The 20,682-nt window shown below is 36.8% G+C and overlaps 1 protein-coding gene across 1 annotated transcript in view; it reads right to left on the minus strand.

The window, feature by feature from the left end:
- Positions 1–18,711, minus strand: part of DOCK9 (dedicator of cytokinesis 9) — a 118,437-nt gene extending 99,726 nt beyond the window's left edge. Inside the window, exon 1 of the mRNA XM_050915435.1 lies at positions 18,550–18,711. Coding sequence (XP_050771392.1) covers positions 18,550–18,711 — 162 coding nt within the window. The remainder of the gene's footprint in view (positions 1–18,549) is intronic.
- Between the last annotated feature and the right edge of the window lie 1,971 nt (positions 18,712–20,682).

The raw sequence follows: 20,682 nt of genomic DNA on the forward strand, positions 1-20,682 counted from the left end.
TCAGGAGAAACAAAACCCAATACTCCAAATTAAACTGGCTCTAAGAAATGAGCAGGGGAGAAAGACCATTTGAGTTGCGTATACAGTCTCTTCTGTTAGCTAAAGATTCGGCTTCACAATTGGCTTAAATTAATTGAAAGGAAGGCTGACACTAGAAGGACCCTCTCTCTCTTGTGGCACGTTCCTGAGCCTTCTCACATTAGCACCAGCAACTGAGCCAGAGCTTTTTAGCCAGATTAGGAGATGATCTGGCTTTAGAGGGTTCCTCCCAACCAGCAAGCTTTCAGCCAGATCGCCTCTCTGAAATGCTGATCAGCTGGCTGCATGACCACTTGTGCCAATAGATGGGAGCTGATAGGAACCTTTCAGAGGCAGGAGAGATTCAGATTACTAAACAGAACATGGAACTCTGTCCTTACTAAAAGCTGTTGCAAAACCATTTTTGAATTCTGCTACCCAGCTTCAGTGCAGTTCACAATTTCTAAAACGTCCGTAAAAAAAAAAAAAATTAATTCAGGCCACATTTTAATATACCTAAAATGCAGTTTGGGAAGCTTTTTAAATGAAAGAATAAATATATACATGGTCAATATAGTCAGAAAGTTCACATATCAGGATATCTACTATCTGAACTTGCAAGCAGATAGATCACAGCACTGATTCCATGAACTGGTAGCAAGGGAAAGCTGTAACCTCAAACGAGTAATGGATTTTTATGTGGTGCTGCACATGATCAGCATTTTCATCCATTTCTCCCTGGTGCTGAAGAGCTACATCGATCCTCCTGTTAATTCTCTTGGGAAGGTGATAGGTGAAGACTGGAAGAAAGCTAGCTCTGGCTCCTCTCATTTTACCAGCTGTCGTGGTTTGACCCCAGCCAGCAGCTAAGCACCATGCAGCCGTTCCCTCACTCCCCCCTCCCAGTGGGATGAGGAGGAGGATCAGGGGAAAAAAAGCAAAACTCATGGGTTGAGATAAGAACAGTTTAATAGCTGAAGTAAAATAAAATACTAACTAATAATAATATAATAATAACAACAGTAGTAATGAAAAGGAATATAACCAAAAAAAGAGAAATAAAACCCAAGAAAAGACAAGTGATGCACAATGCAATTGCTCACCACCCGCTGACCAATGCCCGCGCAGTGATCCACCCCTCCCGGCCAACTCCCCCCCTCCCAGCCAACTCCCCCCAGTTTATATACTGGGCATGACGTTCTATGGTATGGAATATCCCTTTGGCTAGTTCGGGTCAGCTGCCCCAGCTATGCTCCCTCCCACCTTCTTGTACACCTGCTTGCTGGCAGAGCATGGGAAACTGAAAAATCCTTAAGATAAGCACTACTTAGCAACAATTAAAACATCGGCATGTTATCAACACCATTGTCACCCTAAATCCAAAACACAGCACTGTACCCGCCACTAAGAAGAAAACTAACTCTATCCCAGCAGAAACCAGGACACCAGCAAAAATAGAGGGAAAGGTTTACCTTTAAAACCAATGTAACTAAAATTATTTCATGGGCGCACACACACACAAAAATCACTTCTCTAGCACAGCTAATTCAAAAAACCAACGACGCATATGCTGCAGCTTCAAAAAGCATCCAATTCATTGCAAATGTATGTCTCTACCCTATAGTCACAAAACAGGTCCACCACAACCATAAAATTGATAAAAAAGAATCTTAAAAGAAAATGAGCTTTGCTTACATTTTGCTTACATGCTGTAAACACAAGATTAAAAAAGAATTCTCCCTCGTTAGAAGCTTTTAAAGAATCTAAAGCTCTCTGGAGGTGAGGTCCTGAATATACACCTCTCCTCTAAGTCAATGGGACACAGAGGTAGTTAGTGGTACCAGAAAAATCACAACATCTTCCTATTTAATGAGTACCTGATTTGCAGAAATATCATTTCTGTAAAAAATTCATGAAGAATTTGCTTCCCCAGGTTTCTCCAGCGTTACTCATTTCTTTCTTAGTAATTTGTCAGATTCAAAAGGAAGAGGATGTTTTATCAGTTTGAACCAGATATGAAAAAAGAAAACAATAAACAGCACACTGACATTGGCATTTAGCCAAACCTACAACACCACAAGGAAGTAGATTCTCTCTCAAACTCTTCTTCAGAAAAAAAGATTTTTCCGGTCTATTATTTTGTGTAATATAGAAGAAAAGACATTGGGTAGGTACAGTATTGTTGAATATGATTTATGGACCAGCTGACACAGATAAACCTCAGCCCAGTCAAAACTGCAAAATCAAGCTTACAGGCACTAAAAGTCAGTCTTTCAAACAAGGCTTAACTTTTCCTATTAATTTGCAACAAACAACATATTTATTTCTGTAATCTAAGAAAATGCTAAGAGCATAAGGCTTCATGGGGTCCAGCACTCGAGCTAGCCAATGCCATATTTGTAGGAAGATAAAACAGCAAAGTATCTGCAATACATTTTGCCAGTGTATTATAGGTATGGAAACTTACCAGAAATAAGAAGTATTTCAGAACAGCAGTCATGACACCTACATGGTAACCATTTTAATCTGCCAGAATATGGTTTATATATTTGGACAAGCGGTGTCAAAAAACATCAGATAAAAGGAATTTAAGTTAGGACTTCAATGATTGCCTATATTATATATTACAGAAAAAATAATACAGTACATTTTTCTTGTATGTTTAAATCGAGACAAATGTTATCTTCCTCTTGTCTTCTCACAAAACAAAGGACGGTCAGGTTAAGCACACTAAGCATTGTTAGCCTCATGCTACAAAACATCATTTACCTTATAAAAACATATTTAGCACATACACCTGCAAATTAACAAGTCCCCATAAAGAGCAGAATGGAGCTACAAGCACTAGCAGGCAACACAGCATATAAATTGATGAATATATGGTATTGTGTATTTCTGAGGCAAGCCACTTTGGACAAATAATAAGACTAATACTAAACATGGTAACAGCTCCCTGTAGCTTATTGTCCCACAACTACAATAAACTCAAAATAAATTGCCCAGGTTGGGTTATTTTTTAATCAACTTAAAAATCCTTTCAAAAAATTATATGTATCCTAGAGCTTATTCTTAAATATTACATTACTCATTATCCCCTTTCTTAGATATGGTTAACTTTGTGATGTAAAATTTGGGGCAGTGGGAGGGAATAAGCTGCTATAGGTTTATGTAAAAAACTACCACTATGCTTATATTTAGCAACACTATGCTTTCATTGATAAATTCAAAACTTTCAAGTCTCTAGGTCTTGAAAGAATGAAATGCATTAAGTCACCTGTTCTCATGCTTACATAAACAGGTCAGAAGAGCTTACTGGGGCTACAGACACAGAGTGAGCCATACAATGAATAGACAGTTATACAGGCTTTTTTGCACAGTGTTTCTTTAAAAAACAAGAATTAACTTTTCCTTTGTTGTTGTTCCCCCCCCCCCCCAGTTTAACCTGAAAGCCTGAAAACTCTTGTTCTGTTGTTCACCCAAGTCTTCAGGGAGCTATAACAGAAGAAAATGGGGGTTTCCAAAACTCAATGAACACAGTCTAAATTACAAAGCATTGTGCTTTTATTTGTAAGAAGTATTTCGTTGATGGTCAAGGTCCATTTGAACATAAGAACTCTTTGCAGAGCTCAAACATTTTAATAAGACCTTCTGTATTGCCAGTATTTACCTCAGGTTGTTAATATGGATGCAGTTCCAGTTTAATTTCTAGCGTCCCCTGTGCTTTGCTTTACCTTCAGACACAAAGTAAGCATGCTGTGCCCTATGAAGTTCTGCTATCAGCACAGAAACTTCTGACACTAGAATCAGACTTGGGCAATGCTCTGCTGGACAGAGGAGCTCAAGTATCTTACATTTTATACTGCCAGTGTGTTTCCAAGCAGAAAGATGGCCTCCAGAAGTTCCAACTTCCCAGAAACATTGTCTGATTTGATAAGCAGCTACTACTTCTGACTATCAAAATGCAACTGGACAGCATGTGTACTAATTTGGTAACTTCTACAACAGCTAGCACAATAGCAGTTCATCTCAAGTAAGGTTTTGAGGCACCACCTGGAAAAGCTAAATGCTTTTTCCAGAGGCTCTTCTTGCTTGTTAACCTCAAAAGCAAAGTTATGACACAATCTAATACAAATAGCAGGAAAACAAGAGGGCACACGTACTAACATACTGGCACTGAAAACAGCAGATGACTCCTTTTGTGAACCTACCCACCTATCCAGGAAAAGTTAATTCAGGAACAGCACTCAATCAAATAACTTTTTTTTCAGTATCACATGGGATGCTTACAGTTATAAATACTCAGTTCCCTCAATCCTCTAGCAGACTCTCTGTGAATGGCATTTAGAAGAATTAAATGAATACCACAAAAAACTTGTTGCTTCCTTGCAGTCCTGACAGCTGATTCTGTCTAATCTTTATAAAGAACACCCAAAAAACTTGAGTGCTACGTAAATCTCATCATAATTGCCCATACAAAAGGAATACATCCACACCTGAAAGAATGTTTTAGGCAATAGTTGGTGAGAAATACTACTGGAATAAACCAGAAGCCTCCTGTTCCAAATGCTTTTGAGGATTGCTATCTAATATAATTCTAAGGTTTCTAATCCAGAAACAAGAAGTTCTGCTGTTTACATTTTGTTACACCAACTAGCAATGTTATCAGTCTTACTTATTACCTTACTACACCCTATATCAGTGAGAAAATATCTACTTTCACTGTGGCAGTAAAAAATCTACTGGAACATCACAACCCAATGAAATAAAAATGGACCCAAACGTCAGCGTTAAATGAAACATAGCGCCCTACTTTTTGCTTTGTGCCTAGCAGTACACTTAGTGCAAAGTGTCCTTGCACCATTTCATCTCATTTTCCTCAATAAACTAGACAAAAGCAGAAGCAAAAAGGGATATTATACCATCTATAATTATACGCCATACATACGCTTGTCTATATACGTAAGAGATTAAGACCAAAATAGCAACTGAAATTACAGTGAAGACATTTTTTTATGTGACCTATGGGGAACCTAAATGTTCTTCCCTTGAAATATTGACCTTTGTTGTGAATGCACCACTTCATCTGAAAATGAAAAAAGGGAGGGCAAACACTGGAGTTATATTAATCCATGAACATTAAATTAAGTAGTATCTGGAAAATTATAAGGATGTACTTCATAAATGGTTGTAAGTAAACGCAGTAATGTTTTATACTTTTTTTTTTTTAAGTAAGTACATACGCTTGCTGATCAACTGCAGTACTCTAAGTATCTGCAGAAACACTAATATCCTCTCTGAGTATTCATGGGGGAATAAAAACAGTTCTAAATAAAGTTAAACATTCCAAAGGCAGGAAAGCACACACAAGATTAGCTCATATTGTACTGATGAAAATCTGGACCAGAAATCAGCACACACCCATACAAAAAAAACCCTACGTTTTACTAACAACTGCTCTGAAAAGAATCAAACTAAAGAAAACAGTGTAAAGGAAAAGAAAATTTGTCTTGCTAACACACATGTAAGCTTTCAGTTATATACAGTAACAATTCCCATAAAGTTACAGATGTGTATTACTAAATATAGATAGCCAAAATGTTTTAGTTCAATTCTTAAATGCGTAGCGTGAAGCTCAAATAAGGGGGGGACCATAATTTGACGATCACAGCTCCCACTAACTTCAACCACAGCCAGACAAATAAAGAGGAGACTGTCATTGTTTAATTCAGCAACTAAGTATGAGATTTTACTAAGTAAAATTGGAATTTTAGTAAGAACTATCAAAGTACTTCTTTCTACCGATATGTAAGTTATTAGTTTAACAATCCTCCTCTGTTATTTGAAAAGGTTTATTGTCCTAGCTGGAGAGAGTTGGTGGATTCATTACAGCTTGCTTATTATGTTCTCTTGCTGTACTATTAAAATTCCAACAGAACTAAGTGTGTAGTGATATTAAAAAAAAAAACAAACACGTTCTTATTTGATTACTTCCCCCACATACAGAAATATTCCCTTTTCCCTCACTGGAAGCTACTTTAAAACTTTAAATGTCTAAATAATGTGCATTGAAGGCATTGAAAAATAGATCCTTTAACAGAAGTACACCTGAATTATTTAGACAGTTCTTAGAACATTTAAGTAAAATTTAGCCATTACACACACAATCTTTAGAGAGTTCAAATATATTTTAATTGAAGGATATGCTGGGCAGTTAAAATATAGAGGTGCTGGAATGTATTTTAAAAAGTGCAAGTAGTTTTCATGCTAGGTTCAAAGAGCTGTACAACTATGCTAGACAGAACAGACACTGAAAAGCAGCTAGTCTGAAAACCAAATTCCAAAGCCACACTCAGAGAGAACCAAAGATTTGGTAAACCAGAACAGCAAAAATTAATTAAAAAGGCAGACAACACACAAAGAATCAAACCTAAATCTTAAACACACCTTCTTCACAAGTAAGAATGCTGGAACTTCTCATTAGCGTCAGATTTAGTTTTTCACTGGCAAACAGAACTGGAATTATTGAAGGGAAGAGAGAGCTTGTTTAAACAATTCTTACCAGCACTACCACAGGACTCTCCACTTCTACTTCACAAGGACCTGCATCCTTGCACTGCTGCGGAGACTCTATAGTAAGCTCTTTCTTAGGATTTCTGTTTGTTCTTGCCTGCATTCTTTGATTGAAAATACAAACAGCAGCAAAACCGTATACTTTTTGGCATCAAAGTAATCAACATGCCAGTGATCCAGTGAAAACAATAGCTTCTTCCCCAGTACAAGCAGCAGAAAGTACAAACTAGTCTAACTTCTCAGCTGCGGTTTGCTAAATCTGTCATGGTGGGAATGCATGACAGACAAAGGCCAGCCCCTAAGCATGTTGTATTCCTCTGGCGGGGGGGGGGAGGGAAGGTGGATCCATTTTAATGCCTTAAGGTTATGAGTCAAACACAAAAGAGAATGTGCATTTCTAAAATGATCATGTAAAACAGTCCAAGTCTTTTATAGCACTTATAATCAAGGCTTCAATATTTTAAAATATTTTTATTGTAAAAATTAGCCACTTATTGACAACTGGGCCTCTTTAGAAGTATAAAACCCTAAGTGTTACTTTTTTTTTTTTTTACATTAATATCACTTACTCAGGTACTATCAACAACCAGACACTAACCAAGTACATTCTCCAGGACCAACGCCCCAAACAGATACATTGCTCTCTTTTGGGGGTAGGGTGGGGATGCTCTTTTTAATCTTAGTGCTAAATCCATATTGAAAATTTACCTTAACATCAAACTGTCTTCACAGTAAAAATCTTATATACTCTACAAAGATACTAACTCAAAAACAAAATAAAAATCTCTTTATACCTTCAACTTTCAAGCACTTAACTCTTCAGGTAAACTACCAGTCTCCCTCAGCCTCTTTCCTCGCTTGAGCCAGTTAGCTCACTTCTGTCTTGCACATTATTAGCGCTCACAGCTCATTTCTCCCTCCTCAGAACCCTCCAGCATTGTAGATGTCCATCACTGATCACCCTCCAAAAAAACACTGAGAAGACAACGCAACAAAATCTTCACACATTTTGATTGAACTCACTTGAGAGAACCTCAGCTCTGCAGTCATGAAGACCAGCCAGCCATCACTCGCTGCCTTTGGTTTCCATAGGATTTTCTTTTTGCTGACAGTACACAACACCGGGGGGCACGTCCCTTGTCTTGTGAACAGTTTTCAGAAGTGTCTCTTGGCCTCGTCATTCAAGGCTACACAGTGCTTGGTGGTTAGTATCTTCCATTCCTGTCCTTAACTGAGCATAAACTCAAGTCATGCTTCAACTTTGCTTTTCTAATCCAATCTACTCTCCTACTCTACCGCTACTTACACACACTGTTCAGCATACACACACTGGCAAAATAAAAGGCAGCAATTTTTATCAGGATAATTTCTGTACAATTCTTCAGTGTAGTGCAAAGCAATTTTGTATGCAACTTAGTTGACATTTTTGGTAATTTTGAAGGTTTGACTAACCTAGCTCCCCCTGCAGTAGTTTTAGCATATGATTGTATCCTAAATTCCTCCTGAAAAGAGTGAACTGGGATGAGCAGTTTTCTCCAGGTTTTGAGAGGAGTATTTTGGTTTTCCCTTTGTTTCTTTTTAACACTAATGAGTTGCAACCTCCAAGTGCACAAACCTCGGTGGCTGTATTTACCAAGCAAAAATACATCTGAGAGAAAATTCAACTCCCCAGAGAAGCACATCCCTATTTTAGACTCCCTGTCCACTAGAGCAACCAGACACAGCTGTGGAAACTAAGCCACCGCCTTCATTCAATTCTCAACTCTGCTCCGCTTCTTTGGACAGTTAATTATCTCAACTTCAATATAACTGACATCCTAAATTTAACTTGACATGAATTTTCATCTATTCTCTAGTAGAAGAGAAAGTCACCTTAATCTGCAGAAAGCAGATCAAGTTGTGGAGAAGCACAAATATCCTCCTTTATTGCTAGTATTTTTAAGGAGGCACAACTTCAGGCACAGGTTTCTTACCCTTCAGACCTAACATAAGATGTTAATATCCCTTTCTCTTCCCCTTCTCTCTGCTCTCACACCTGCATAAGATACTGTTATTTCAGCTTACTGCAATTGTGAAATCGAGTCTGACCAAGAGTTTGCCCATCCCATCCACAATGCAAGCACATTTCTAATGAGTGGACTGAAAGAAATGATAAAATGAACTATTAGTCAAGACAATAATGATTTACTATGCTTCTGTCTTTTTCTCTAGGAAAACCAAGTTCAATGCATTTACTTTTTAAGCAGTGTCTCTAACATATAGACACCGAACTCTAGAAAACAATACTCTATAAAGCTTCTTTAAGAGCTAAGAAGTAAACTAGCAGTTCAGTCAAATTTACAAAAACAGATCTTCCTGTGTAAATCAAGGTACACAATAGTTCAAGAACATTTCGTTACACTTTACTTTTATTTTGCACCAGCCCCTTTTGTTTTCAGAAAACGGAAGTACAGAACAGCTTAGACTAAATTATACCATTACTTGAGGATGCAGCTGCCAAACAGGAATTTGTTTCATTGAGATGGGCTGCAATTATACTTAACTGCAACCAGAAATGCACAACCTTATTATGCACAAGGCACTTGCAAACACTCACACTAATAAAGACTTAAAAATATTACACACTTTAAATAGTATTTCTTCTGGTTAATTTAACAAAGGATTCTACTTTTAAACTGCAACACTGTTTTATCCTGGTCATATACTTCTCTTGAATGCATCTGGATTACTTTAATTCAGTATAAATGTGATTTTCTTTCCCCATCATTCTCGCTATTCTTCTCAAAACATGATGAGGGACAAAAAGAAAGCCAACAACCCAACATTTTTATAACATCAGTTTAAAGATACAGAAGTTATTTTTTCCTACTGAATGGTTAATGTAATTTCTAGCTTGCATTTCATTAACACACATATACCATTAGAGAAGGTTCTTTAACAACAACAAAAGTGTGAAGCAGTACCTTCTGAGCTATGTCCTGCATGAAATAGACCTTAATTGCTAAATTGATGTGTATTTCCAACATTTATTTTCTGCTGAGGACTTAGCAATTATCTCAATAATTTAATTCACAAAAAAATACTTAGGGAAAAACAAACAAACAAAAACAACGACAAAAAAACCCAGTGAAAAACATGAGATACTGCTTACCCAGGCACCATACAGTCAAAAGAGGTAAGTTACTTTAATAAAGAGGTATATTAAAAAATTTTACCAATAACATGTTATGATTCAAAAAGTGCAAGATGAAAAACAGGACTTTAAGACATGCTGAAATTTTATCATCGTTACATGACCTGTAGTTTTAAACGATTTAACTGCAATTAAAAAAAAAAAAAACCAAACTACTCCATTTGTCATATCAGGCAGTTACCTGAATAAGAATCAACAGAGAATTCAGGAAAACAATGCACATACAAAAAGAATGTCACTGTACAAAAGTTATTTGACTACACTTCCAACATGGCTCCCAAAATTGCAGGAAGTTACTAGCTAAATAGAGACCTATCTGCAAAATAACTCAGATTATTATGGAAACAATGCATTTAATCTTTTTACAAACAGTGGCTTAAAGGACTTCCCATGGTCCTTTTAACAACAGTACTTTTCATATTACTCCCAATAGCCAAATAGTTGGCTCTCTTCTTGCATCACATACCCTTAAGGAATTACCTATGTAATTACAAAATTACATAAGTAAAAAAGTTCTCAGTATTCCCAGCGTACCTCAGTGATTCACCCAGCAAATTGCTGCCCAAAAGACAAGTACCCCATATACACCCTCTTATTCCTTCAAATAACTTTTCACTCCAAGAGCTTGCTTTCCTAATGCACAATACCGCATAATGAAAAGTAAGTGAATAGCAAGGGAACAGGCAGCATACGAGAATTTCCTCTGAACTTCAATGGAAGAAAGGATGACTACCCAGCCTTACTGTTGGAACAAGCTAAAACTTGAGTAGTTTGGTTTAATGGCACTTCTTTTGCTCCAAGTCCCACTTACAATCTGCATTAAGATCACTAAACCCTGTTGAGTGGCCAATATCAGCATTCACTAAATCTACCAGCTATAATTACAGCCATCAAACTTGTCTCTGTTAGCTGTTTTAGGGAAAGAACTGTTGCTTAACCTGTAGCAACTGGGGGGAGGAAGGAATAATCTTGCTGTAGGTTTGCATGTCCTGTATGTGTGAAAACAGAAGGATGACAACATCATTTACTAAAACCCTACACCTGTTCTCTACTCCTTTGAGGCTCTTTAAATACCCTGGCAACTCATAGTATCTCTTAACAAATAACTTTCAAAAATGCGAGGGATGGATGACAGGAGGGGTTTTGATGCTTTGTTTTGTTGGGGGTTTGGGGGGGGCGTTATTTAGTTGGTTGGGTTTTGGTTTGGGTTGGGTTTTTAAGGCAGTAGCTCATATGAAAATATGGACCCACTTTAGCAGAATGACAAGCACCATTAAAAGCCAATACTTCTTTCTCTCATCTGTATGAGTAAGAGATATTCAAGCACTGCCCTCTCACACTTGGCAGCCTGCCTTGCAGTGGTATTAAAGGCATAACATTTCACACATCAGTGGAAGATTCAGTGTTGCAGCTATACGTATCTTAATACTGCCGAGTTTCATAAGTGACCAACCTTCCAACTCGCCCTGGAAGAATATATTCACAAGTTCAAGAGAAAGGCTCAGCCAGCTGATAGCAGATGGAATACAGCATGGAATTCACCTGGTGATTCCCTGCCATACACACTACATTCAGATGAAATAGAAAAAGTCACAAGAAAGTCAGTTTGGAAGACTCATTCCTCCTATGGCAAATACTGCCAACATGTAACTTGCAGTCCCACCAATAGGAAGTACATTCTATAGCAAGAAAATCATAAAGACGACGACAAAAAGGGCAACAAAAGAGAAAAAAAGAAAAAAAAAGATAAAGCATAACACAGATATGAGTGTGCTACATATCACATAACTTTTCATGTTGTCAACATTATAACTAAAATACTCCCATTTCACTGACTCTCCTTGGTAAAGCAAGAATTAAGCCCATTCTGGAATAGGTAGAATCACAATCCCTCTTTGGAGAGGCATCTCTTTATATCAAAATGAATCACAAAAATCTCAAGTTTTGCATTACAGTTAAAATTACTCTCAAAACATTATTTTTAGGGAGAAAGTTAAGTAGCCTGGACAAGACAAAGATGCTGAGATACCATAGAGCAGAGGTCTCTATCATAAGTAGGTTGCATTGATGAAAAAAGATAACACCAATGTACAGGTCTGTATTACTGCTCAGGAAGCTGGAATAAAAAACTGATCTGCCTGTTTTAGTGGCAGCATAAAGTTAAAGGATTCTCCCACTCAATGCCTCTATTGGGTCCATAATGTTTTTGTACAATGCATTTTTTAAAAGCTCTTTATTTCATGGAATAAGAATTTGGCTAAAGTTAACAACAACATGGCATATCTCAATATCTCTCAGCTAGACATTACTATCTGTCAGATAAGATACAGTACCTTAGTTTGGACACTCTTACTCTGTGACAAATACAAACTAAAATAAGTTTAAAATCACAGTGGAGCTAAGCAAAATATAGATTAACTTAAGTCTTGTCCATGTCACACTTTTGCATACTGTTATCTATGAAGTATCAACTTAAGGTGCACTTGCTTGACTCAATGGTGACTGATTCATTTCATACCGTCTTAGTAGATATCTTTCTATTTTCAGGGAAAATCTGACTTCCTTATGGTCCCAGGGGGAAAAAAAAAAAAAAAAGAAAAAAATTAGTAGAATTTAGTCAGGATAGGAAACTTCAAGATTAAAACTGCACTTCTGCTAAAGGATTTAACTATTGTTCTGACATACCTCCTTATGGACAGGACATGTTCAAGACGACTGACTGTAAGAACAGTATTGGACTAAAGATGGCTTTTTTCCTACCTGGACAGTACCTTACGATTATCAGAAACTACCAGGACAGCACAGACACCAAACCAAAGACAAAAAGCGAGTCAAAATCCCAAGTCTGAAGACCTCTCAAACTGAAGCAGTTCTGTGCCAAGCAAGCCTGAGGTAGGGGTCTTCCCACTGTGTAATACCAATCTTACAAGACTTTTTCCAAGAGTGATTTGCTCCTTGAGGAGATTGTTAATTCACCTCTGTCCTTGGGCTGAAGTAAGAGTGCATCTTGGTTTGCCTCTAAACTGAAATACAAACCTGTCTTGGACTTCACACTGTAGAGTTCTAAGAAACAAGAACATTGCAAGACTTAGCAGTTGGCTCCCAACTTTACTTTAATTGCATTTAATTTCATGACAGAATAGCATACCTGCATCTGTAGATGATTCAAATGAGCATTTCAGGCTGTTCCTAAAGCAGGTGGAAGGAAGTATTAATCAGAAAGAAAGAGCAGAGAAGTCAACTCCTTTCTGTATGTTCAGTAAGTCTAGACTCTACTCTCGAAAGCACCACCCATGCAGCTTCTCCACCACAGAAGTCTTCTTCCCATTCCTCAAGATCATATAAGGCTTTAAAGTTGTTTTTTGTTTTGGGCGTTGGTTTGGGGGGTTTTTTTGGTTGTTTGGGGTTGTGTTGTTTGGGTTTTTTTAAACTCCAGACATTTTGCTTGCTTTCAAAGCAGGATATCCGGCTCCCCCAAGATCCCCTGCTGCTATATTGAAAGGCAACATGTTTTCTACCTGGATGCAACCTAATGCTGTATTTTTTGGGTCGGATATCTTTCTGTGCTAGTCCAACCTATATTGTCATGGATGAACAATGGCTTATGCATGTAGACTTGACCAACTATCCTCAGATTTTATCTTCAGTCTTAAAGAATTCTTCCTGAAGATATGATGTTTAATCTTATCTTTTGCATGCCAGTGCACTGAGTGCCTGCCAACCTATGTCTGATATTCCTCTCACACGCATCTTTCAAAGAAGTATATTTGCTGGAGGAACTATGCGTTTGGTGAATTTGTGCTGCAATTTCCCCTGCTGAGAGGGCAGAGGGACACCAGAGATGGACATTCGAGCGTTCTTCCCAAAGGAATCTAATGAAAGGTCAAAACAAAAAAAAAGTCTACAGAAACCATCAGGAGATTTAGCCAAAAACTACAAGTCAGCACATAAGTCACCAGGTTTTTATTCACCCAAAGCAGTAAGATGAAAGGAGAGAAAAGAAGTGCTCTCATTCAAGTAACCCATGAAAAACCATGCAACGGTTAGATGCTGTACTCATACGTGTCTGTTTCTTCCTTATTAAGAGGCCTAATGAGGTCTAATGCTCCAGTTGCTGATGAATAAAAGCCACTTGTAATACAGTTACAAGTTGAAGCAAGTTATGAGAGTGAAATAACAGACTAAGCCATACAAATTATCTGCACACCATTAGAGAATTTCTGCATAAGCTATTTAAGCACATTAAAAAAAACAACTTCCACTCACTCAGCAGAATTACTTCCTTAGAACTCCCTCCTTTATATATTTCTACTTTATTTCTACTAAACTTTTCTACTTTAAATAAACAAGTTGATATTAATTTGTTAATTCAGACAGCAAGAGCAGGCCTTAATACAAGGTCTTTTAATAAATGAACATTTTAAGGTTTATTTTAAACACATGACATGTTAGATCAAGAAAAGTCTTTTTTGAAAAATCATACACATATAATTTAATATTATTCTGAAATAAAAATATTTGCAACTTGAGTGGCTACTGTGGAGTTATTTCCAGAATGACATAGCTCACTGCTGTCATTAATCAATCTTCCCACATGCAGAGACTTTGGTATATCTTAAAGATGTCACAGTTATTAATAAATCAAATGACTCATGAGCAGCACAGAAAAAGCAGTCACACAAAAACTCAGTAACACCTAATGATGACATTGCTGTCAAGTCAACAGGTGACATGGACTAAGAAACTGCAGTTACTAAAATATAAGGTTAGTGGTTCTGTTTCCAGCAAATACCTAAATCTATCCTATTAAAAGCTGGACATACACTATTACAAAATGCCCTGCATTTCTTCTGAGAAATTGTGTAAGCACAAATTAAGTAACAGTTATTCAAATTAAGGATATTTTCCACATCAGACTTAATAAATTAAAAGACAACTTAAAATTATTAGGCCACATCTTGCAGACACTACAGCTACTAAACTACCTTAAGCAGGTTTACCAAACGACAAGGTTATAAAGCTTAATGAGAGAAATGGCAGTGTTGAATAGGCCATTAGAAGCAAACTGAGCAGAAAACATTTCAAGCATGAAAAAAAGCAAGTTGCTTTCTGCAATTTTCAAACAATTATAAAGAAAAAAAAAAGTTAATGTCCTTCAGCCCAATCTGTTTCACTTTAGAATTTTCTAGCTCCTCCATCAGCATTGCTAGCACACTCACCTAGCCTCTTCCTTCACTGAATACTTCAAGGGGCTTATTAGCAAAACCCAAACTTCTAAAATGTTGTTAGTTTTATTGTCACCACATCATTCTCCCTTGCTCATCTTCCATCTTTGACTACCATCTGAAACAGTTGTTTACGCCCTAAACCGTACAGTAACACTTCACTCTTAGATAGTCATTGGTTATACAATGATTACCAAAAAAATAGAATTTGAATATAAAAATAAAGGCCATGAAAAAAACCCTCCTAACTCTAAGATACTGCAACACAGCAGAAATAACTTGTAACATCATGCTGAGAATGGATTTAAAAAAACCCAAATCATAGGAAAATCAAAACAAAGTAATGTAGATCAAGCATACAAGCTAATATTTTGAAACTGTATCCTTCAACTTACTACGAAATTAAGCAAATTAGAATGTGTTCTCAATATTTGCAGAAAATAAATATGCCTTAGGTGGACATTTGGGGAAAATACATTTTCATTAATTTTGATGCAACTTTTAATAGCATCTCAAACTGAATTTATAAAATTTTACTAAGATATTGATTTTTATCCATGTGGACCTAAAGACCCTAAGAGATCCTGTGTTATAGCAAGATAAAGTGTATGTGACAGGCTAGAAATGTTCTCAAAGATAAGATATAGCATTTTCATTGCAAGTTTGAATGACATCAGATGAATAGAAATAAACTGTACTCCTGAGAAGACATTCTTACACAGGCTTCATTTTATCTTTCCTTCAAGCAATCGAAAGAGCAGACCTGCTTAAGATAAAACTTTAATTAGATTTAATTAGACTTTAGATATAACCTTCTGACCTCTGGATTGCAGGGTAAATAAGAAAAATGTATGCTAAGTCAACTCCTTCTGCCTCCTTATTTCTTCACAGAACAAGAGATTTTTTTCTTCAAGGAGAACTACTTCCCCAAGAGCTTTCTGTTCACGGGAAATTTTCACAGATTTTCAACGCTGGTTTTGCAAGAGAATCAATGTGTTCTTAAATTAAAGGACTCCCTGAAATTCACTGGTGCTTTGACAACAGCTCTATATCAGGAGATATTTGATCCAAAATAGCTAAATAGACCAGATAGCAGGTACAGCCAAAAACGCAGAGGTAAAACTGCAGCTCGAATATGTGTTACAGCACAAACAAATAGGTGAAGCCATACACCCACACTTGCATCTGTTGCAACAACCACCAAAATAAAAGAAAACACAGGGAAGTGACACACTGCCGCTCTCTTTTGGTCTTGGCCATACAGCTTCTCTTCAAACAAGAGGATTCGTGTAGTCTTCACCTGCCTGCATGGTGTCTCAGTGAGAAGCAAGGTAATTTCTCCTCCTGAAAGCCACCCCTTCAGAGGAGGAAGGGCCAGCCAAATTAGCTTTTATAGCAAAGAGTACAAAAATTATGTAATTTAAGAGTTCTACGTATATACTTAGACGAGTTTCATAAAATCACTTGTCACTGTTGCCAGGACTGCAGTATCTTTCCCCCTCTTCCCACTCTTCAGAGAATCCTGCTTTCCACTTTTCAGGGGTAAGTCAGTAGGAACCGCTCCCCAGCCTCAGACAATGTCTCAGAAAGCGATAGCCAGTGCCAGCTCTGATTATCAAGATTGTGACCTTTTAATGAAGTCCCATTTTTTTTTCCTTATAAAATTCTGACTTTTGTTCTTATGGACTACACTAGTCCAGTACGATGAGAAGGAAGTCATTCTGACCCCTCAATTCCGCATGCTCTTCCATACTAACCTTCAGGTATTTAACCCAGGAAGAAACTTATCTTGATCCACTACTTCCAGTTAAACTAAGCTGACAAAGCCATACAGGAAGATCCAAAAAACCAGTATCATTATTTAAAAGCATCTAGAAATTTTGGGCTTGGAAAAAAAAAAACCCTAAGTGACAGATGTGGAACTTCGGTTGTAAACGCCAGGCTAAGCATATTTTGTGCTTTATCTTGCCAGTTTGCAAACCAGTTCTATAGGGCTAAATTAAAGAGAAATTATTGCTGGAACAATACCACTTGAAACAAAGAAGAAGGAAAAAAAATTACAAAAAATTTTCACTGCAACCTCCAAGTTACAATAATTCATATTAAATTTAAAAAAAGTATTTCTTCATTGACTCATCTAACTACACATAGAATTTAAGGCCAGTAAAGGTGTTAGGTCTTAAATTCAATGGAGAACAAAAGTTATTGAAAGTATTCATTGTCCAGAGTTTAACAAATGTCTAATAACCATCTATATGAGGCTAACTTAAAAATGGCTAACAGTGTAAAAAGGCTTCTAATACCTAGAGGAAGCCATTTTATTTTTAATATCAAATCATATTAAGAATTTATAAAATGCAATACTATCATGAAGGGTAATATACATACTATAAGTTATTTTAAGCATCTGAAGACAGTTCAGATTATTCTGTATTCTTTCCTGGAAGCTTATGCCTGTGTATCCATGTATATAAATATACATATATGTGTATGTGTGCATATATTACACACACGTGTATATATATATACATACACACACACACACACACACACCTTTTTTTCTTATATTTGAGTTCAGCAAGAAAGGACTTGAACAGCATAAAGACAACAAAGCTTTGTGAAATTTCTAAAGGCTTTCCATAACTGCAATTGCACTGTGTGGGTACGCCAGCAGGCACTACAAGCTTGTCAAAATCCGTCCAGCTATTTCAGTGTACCACACCCCTCATTCCAACTATCTAGCCAGTGACAAAGCAATTAACAAGTAACCCCAAATTATTTTAAATAAATATTTAAACCCTTTACTAGCCCAATTCTGAAGCAAGCAGTGCACATTAGCTATTGCAATTACACCCCCTCCAGCCTAAATGCAATACATCTGACGCACAAATGCGTCATTAACCTGGGGGGTACAAAGAAGACAGTCTCACTTTAAAGCCTGTTTTCTTTGCATCAAGCAACACCTAAAAAAGCCTTTGAGAGCAAAGCAGGTTCAGAAAACCGTTATTATTCCCTTTCACCATCTTTTTCTTCTAGAATGCTCCTGTATCCCTTTCAGTAAGTTAAACAGAAATAGAATAGTTTCAGAGAAAAAAAAAGAAAAAAAAAGTACTCAAATCCATCTGAAAAAAATAAACCTTAAATCCTGGGTTACTGTTTTCCCAACAATGCATTCCTTAGTTTTTCCAAATAACGTAATCATCTGTTGTTCTTCAACCGAAGTGCCAAATACATTCCAAGAGTATGTTTAGAAAGATCTAACAGCATACAATCTTCTATAACAATCCTGTTTAAGGAGTGCAAATTCTTCGGAGCTATCAATACAAATCTAAACGATATAAGGAATATGAATCCTAAGCTTTAACATTACAGCTGCATGCACACGTGTATTACATGTCACACACATGCACTAACATCCTACAATATCAGGACAAGGTATATTCATGTCTGTACATAGTAGATGTTAAATAAACATGGTATCCTGTTTTTAGTTTAGCTTTCAATTAGCAGATAAAATCATTAATGAAACAAGTTTATATTTACCAGGGATGAATGAATCAATATTCCTGAATCTTCATTTGGCAAGCTGAATGCTGTGTATTCAAGGGCATTGTTTTCCCCTTGCTGTTTGCAAATATAACCACAGTTTCTCTCAAAAACTGTACGAATGCCTTTAAACAGAACCACACTTGTAGTGCAACCCATTCCAAATCTGTTGAATTTTGCATTTCTAGCAGCCCTGATTGCATTTGCAGAATGTCTTCTTCCTTTGCTCGACTGGAATAATTTTCCTGTGCTTCGCAGAAATATTTCTTTGTACAATCTTCATTACGTCCGACATTTAGTATGTTCCTCGACTAGAAACCATCAGCTACTGAAATGTAATCCTATTTGCTTAAGCCAAACACTGCCAAAAATCCAGCCGCAGAAGACAAAAATCAGAGGGTGATGAAAAGCAAAGGATACCTCAACCATAGAAGATAGAAGGCTTTCAGCATGTGCTATGCTCCGCAACAGAGATGAAAAGATATTCCAGAGGGTCAGGGAAAGCGCTCCTATATTTCAGAGATCCTTAGAACATAATCAAAGATGAAAGGAAACTGCAAAGATACTGCTGCAGTTTCTGCTGCCAGCCACAAAGAATCCTCATCTGCTGCAAGAAAGCACTCTCCCAGAATGCTTAGCACAGAGTTCGTACTGGCAAACATTTCTTTGCTTGACCTATATGTGCTTTTTAGTGTTTAAAACAAAAAGCTTCAAAATAAAAAACTCAAAATATGAGGGGAAAATTCTTAAATCACTGCTGCTATGGAAAAAAAACCCAACGTGTTACATAAACCTACTTCAATCAAATCTGTATGTTATCAGCATACTATTATCAGTTCAGGCAAACCACAAGGGAGCTGAAGGCTGTCTTTACTTTTTCCTTTCTTCCTCGCATGCAAAGCGATCAGTCAATTCCCACCTCCCAGAAACTGACTTTATCTAGTCCTTGATTGCAAATAGTCAATAGTCATAAAAAAAAGAAAAAAAAGAACATAGCTGACTGAGTATCTAGTTCAGGTCAACACCCACATCTAAAACAAAAATACAGAATGAAATTTAAAATACATCAATTTCTTGGGTTTATAGTAAATCACACCTGTACTGATTGAATTTATCACTACAGGATTCTACTCCACATACTGTACTGGTATCTGTCATACAAGTATGTAAATATCTTTAACTGACACTGAGAAGACATGTTAAATTTTTTAAAATACTTTTAAAGGCAAGGAATTTGCAAAAAATAACTGTCCCAATCCACATCATAACAGTATTAATCACCCTGTGAGAGACTGCTGGTTAGTTTTATATTTCTGCTAAACTGAAAGCACTGAGATGTATTTATTTACTAAATTGTAAAACTGGATGAAAGAGTGAACTTACAAACTCAAAATTGGTGCAATGGAGTTAAAACAAGCTAAATTAAAAGGACTGAACTGAAGCATGAAGGGAGGGAATAAACAGATTAATGATGTCAGCTACAGATTTGCCCCCATGCAAATTAACTTAACTCAAGGAAATACTTGCATGCTATAATGAGACATTCAGAAGAAATATTTAAGATTTATTAGCATTTTTCCCTAACATCTGGCTAGTTAATACATCTCAGTATGCTTCTCATTACATTTCGAACCTAAATACACCAAAACAACATGCAGACACATTGATTTTTAAAAAAAAAAAAAAAAAATCAATATTTGACAGTGATCCAAGTAGTTCCTGCCAGTCCCATATTCTCAAAGGCAGCAGTTAGCACATTCCACATATTGTAAGAAATAAAAATTGTGTTAAGCCAGTTCTGTTAATAAGGAATAGCTTTTTGTGGGGGGAGAATAAAGAAGGTAATAGTGAAGAATTTGGCATAAATTCTGCTCTGAAGGGCAAAGATACTTCATACATAACCATGAACCTTGCACAGCAATGTCTCTGTACCTTCTTCTGTCTCTCTACCTATCCTACCCTCTTTGGAAGCAAGAAGCAGGTCAGTGAGGGAAACGCTCTGCTTCATTCACTAAGGTTGGATAAAGACATCCTTGCAAACATGTGAGGGAAAACAATCATGGGAATTACCATGGAAGGCACCCACAAAAAAATACATTCAACTTAACTGTTTCTAGTGCAGAAGCCCAC

The sequence above is a fragment of the Gymnogyps californianus genome, chromosome 1 (genome assembly GCF_018139145.2).
Source record: "Gymnogyps californianus isolate 813 chromosome 1, ASM1813914v2, whole genome shotgun sequence".
Taxonomy (NCBI): Eukaryota; Metazoa; Chordata; class Aves; order Accipitriformes; family Cathartidae; genus Gymnogyps; species Gymnogyps californianus.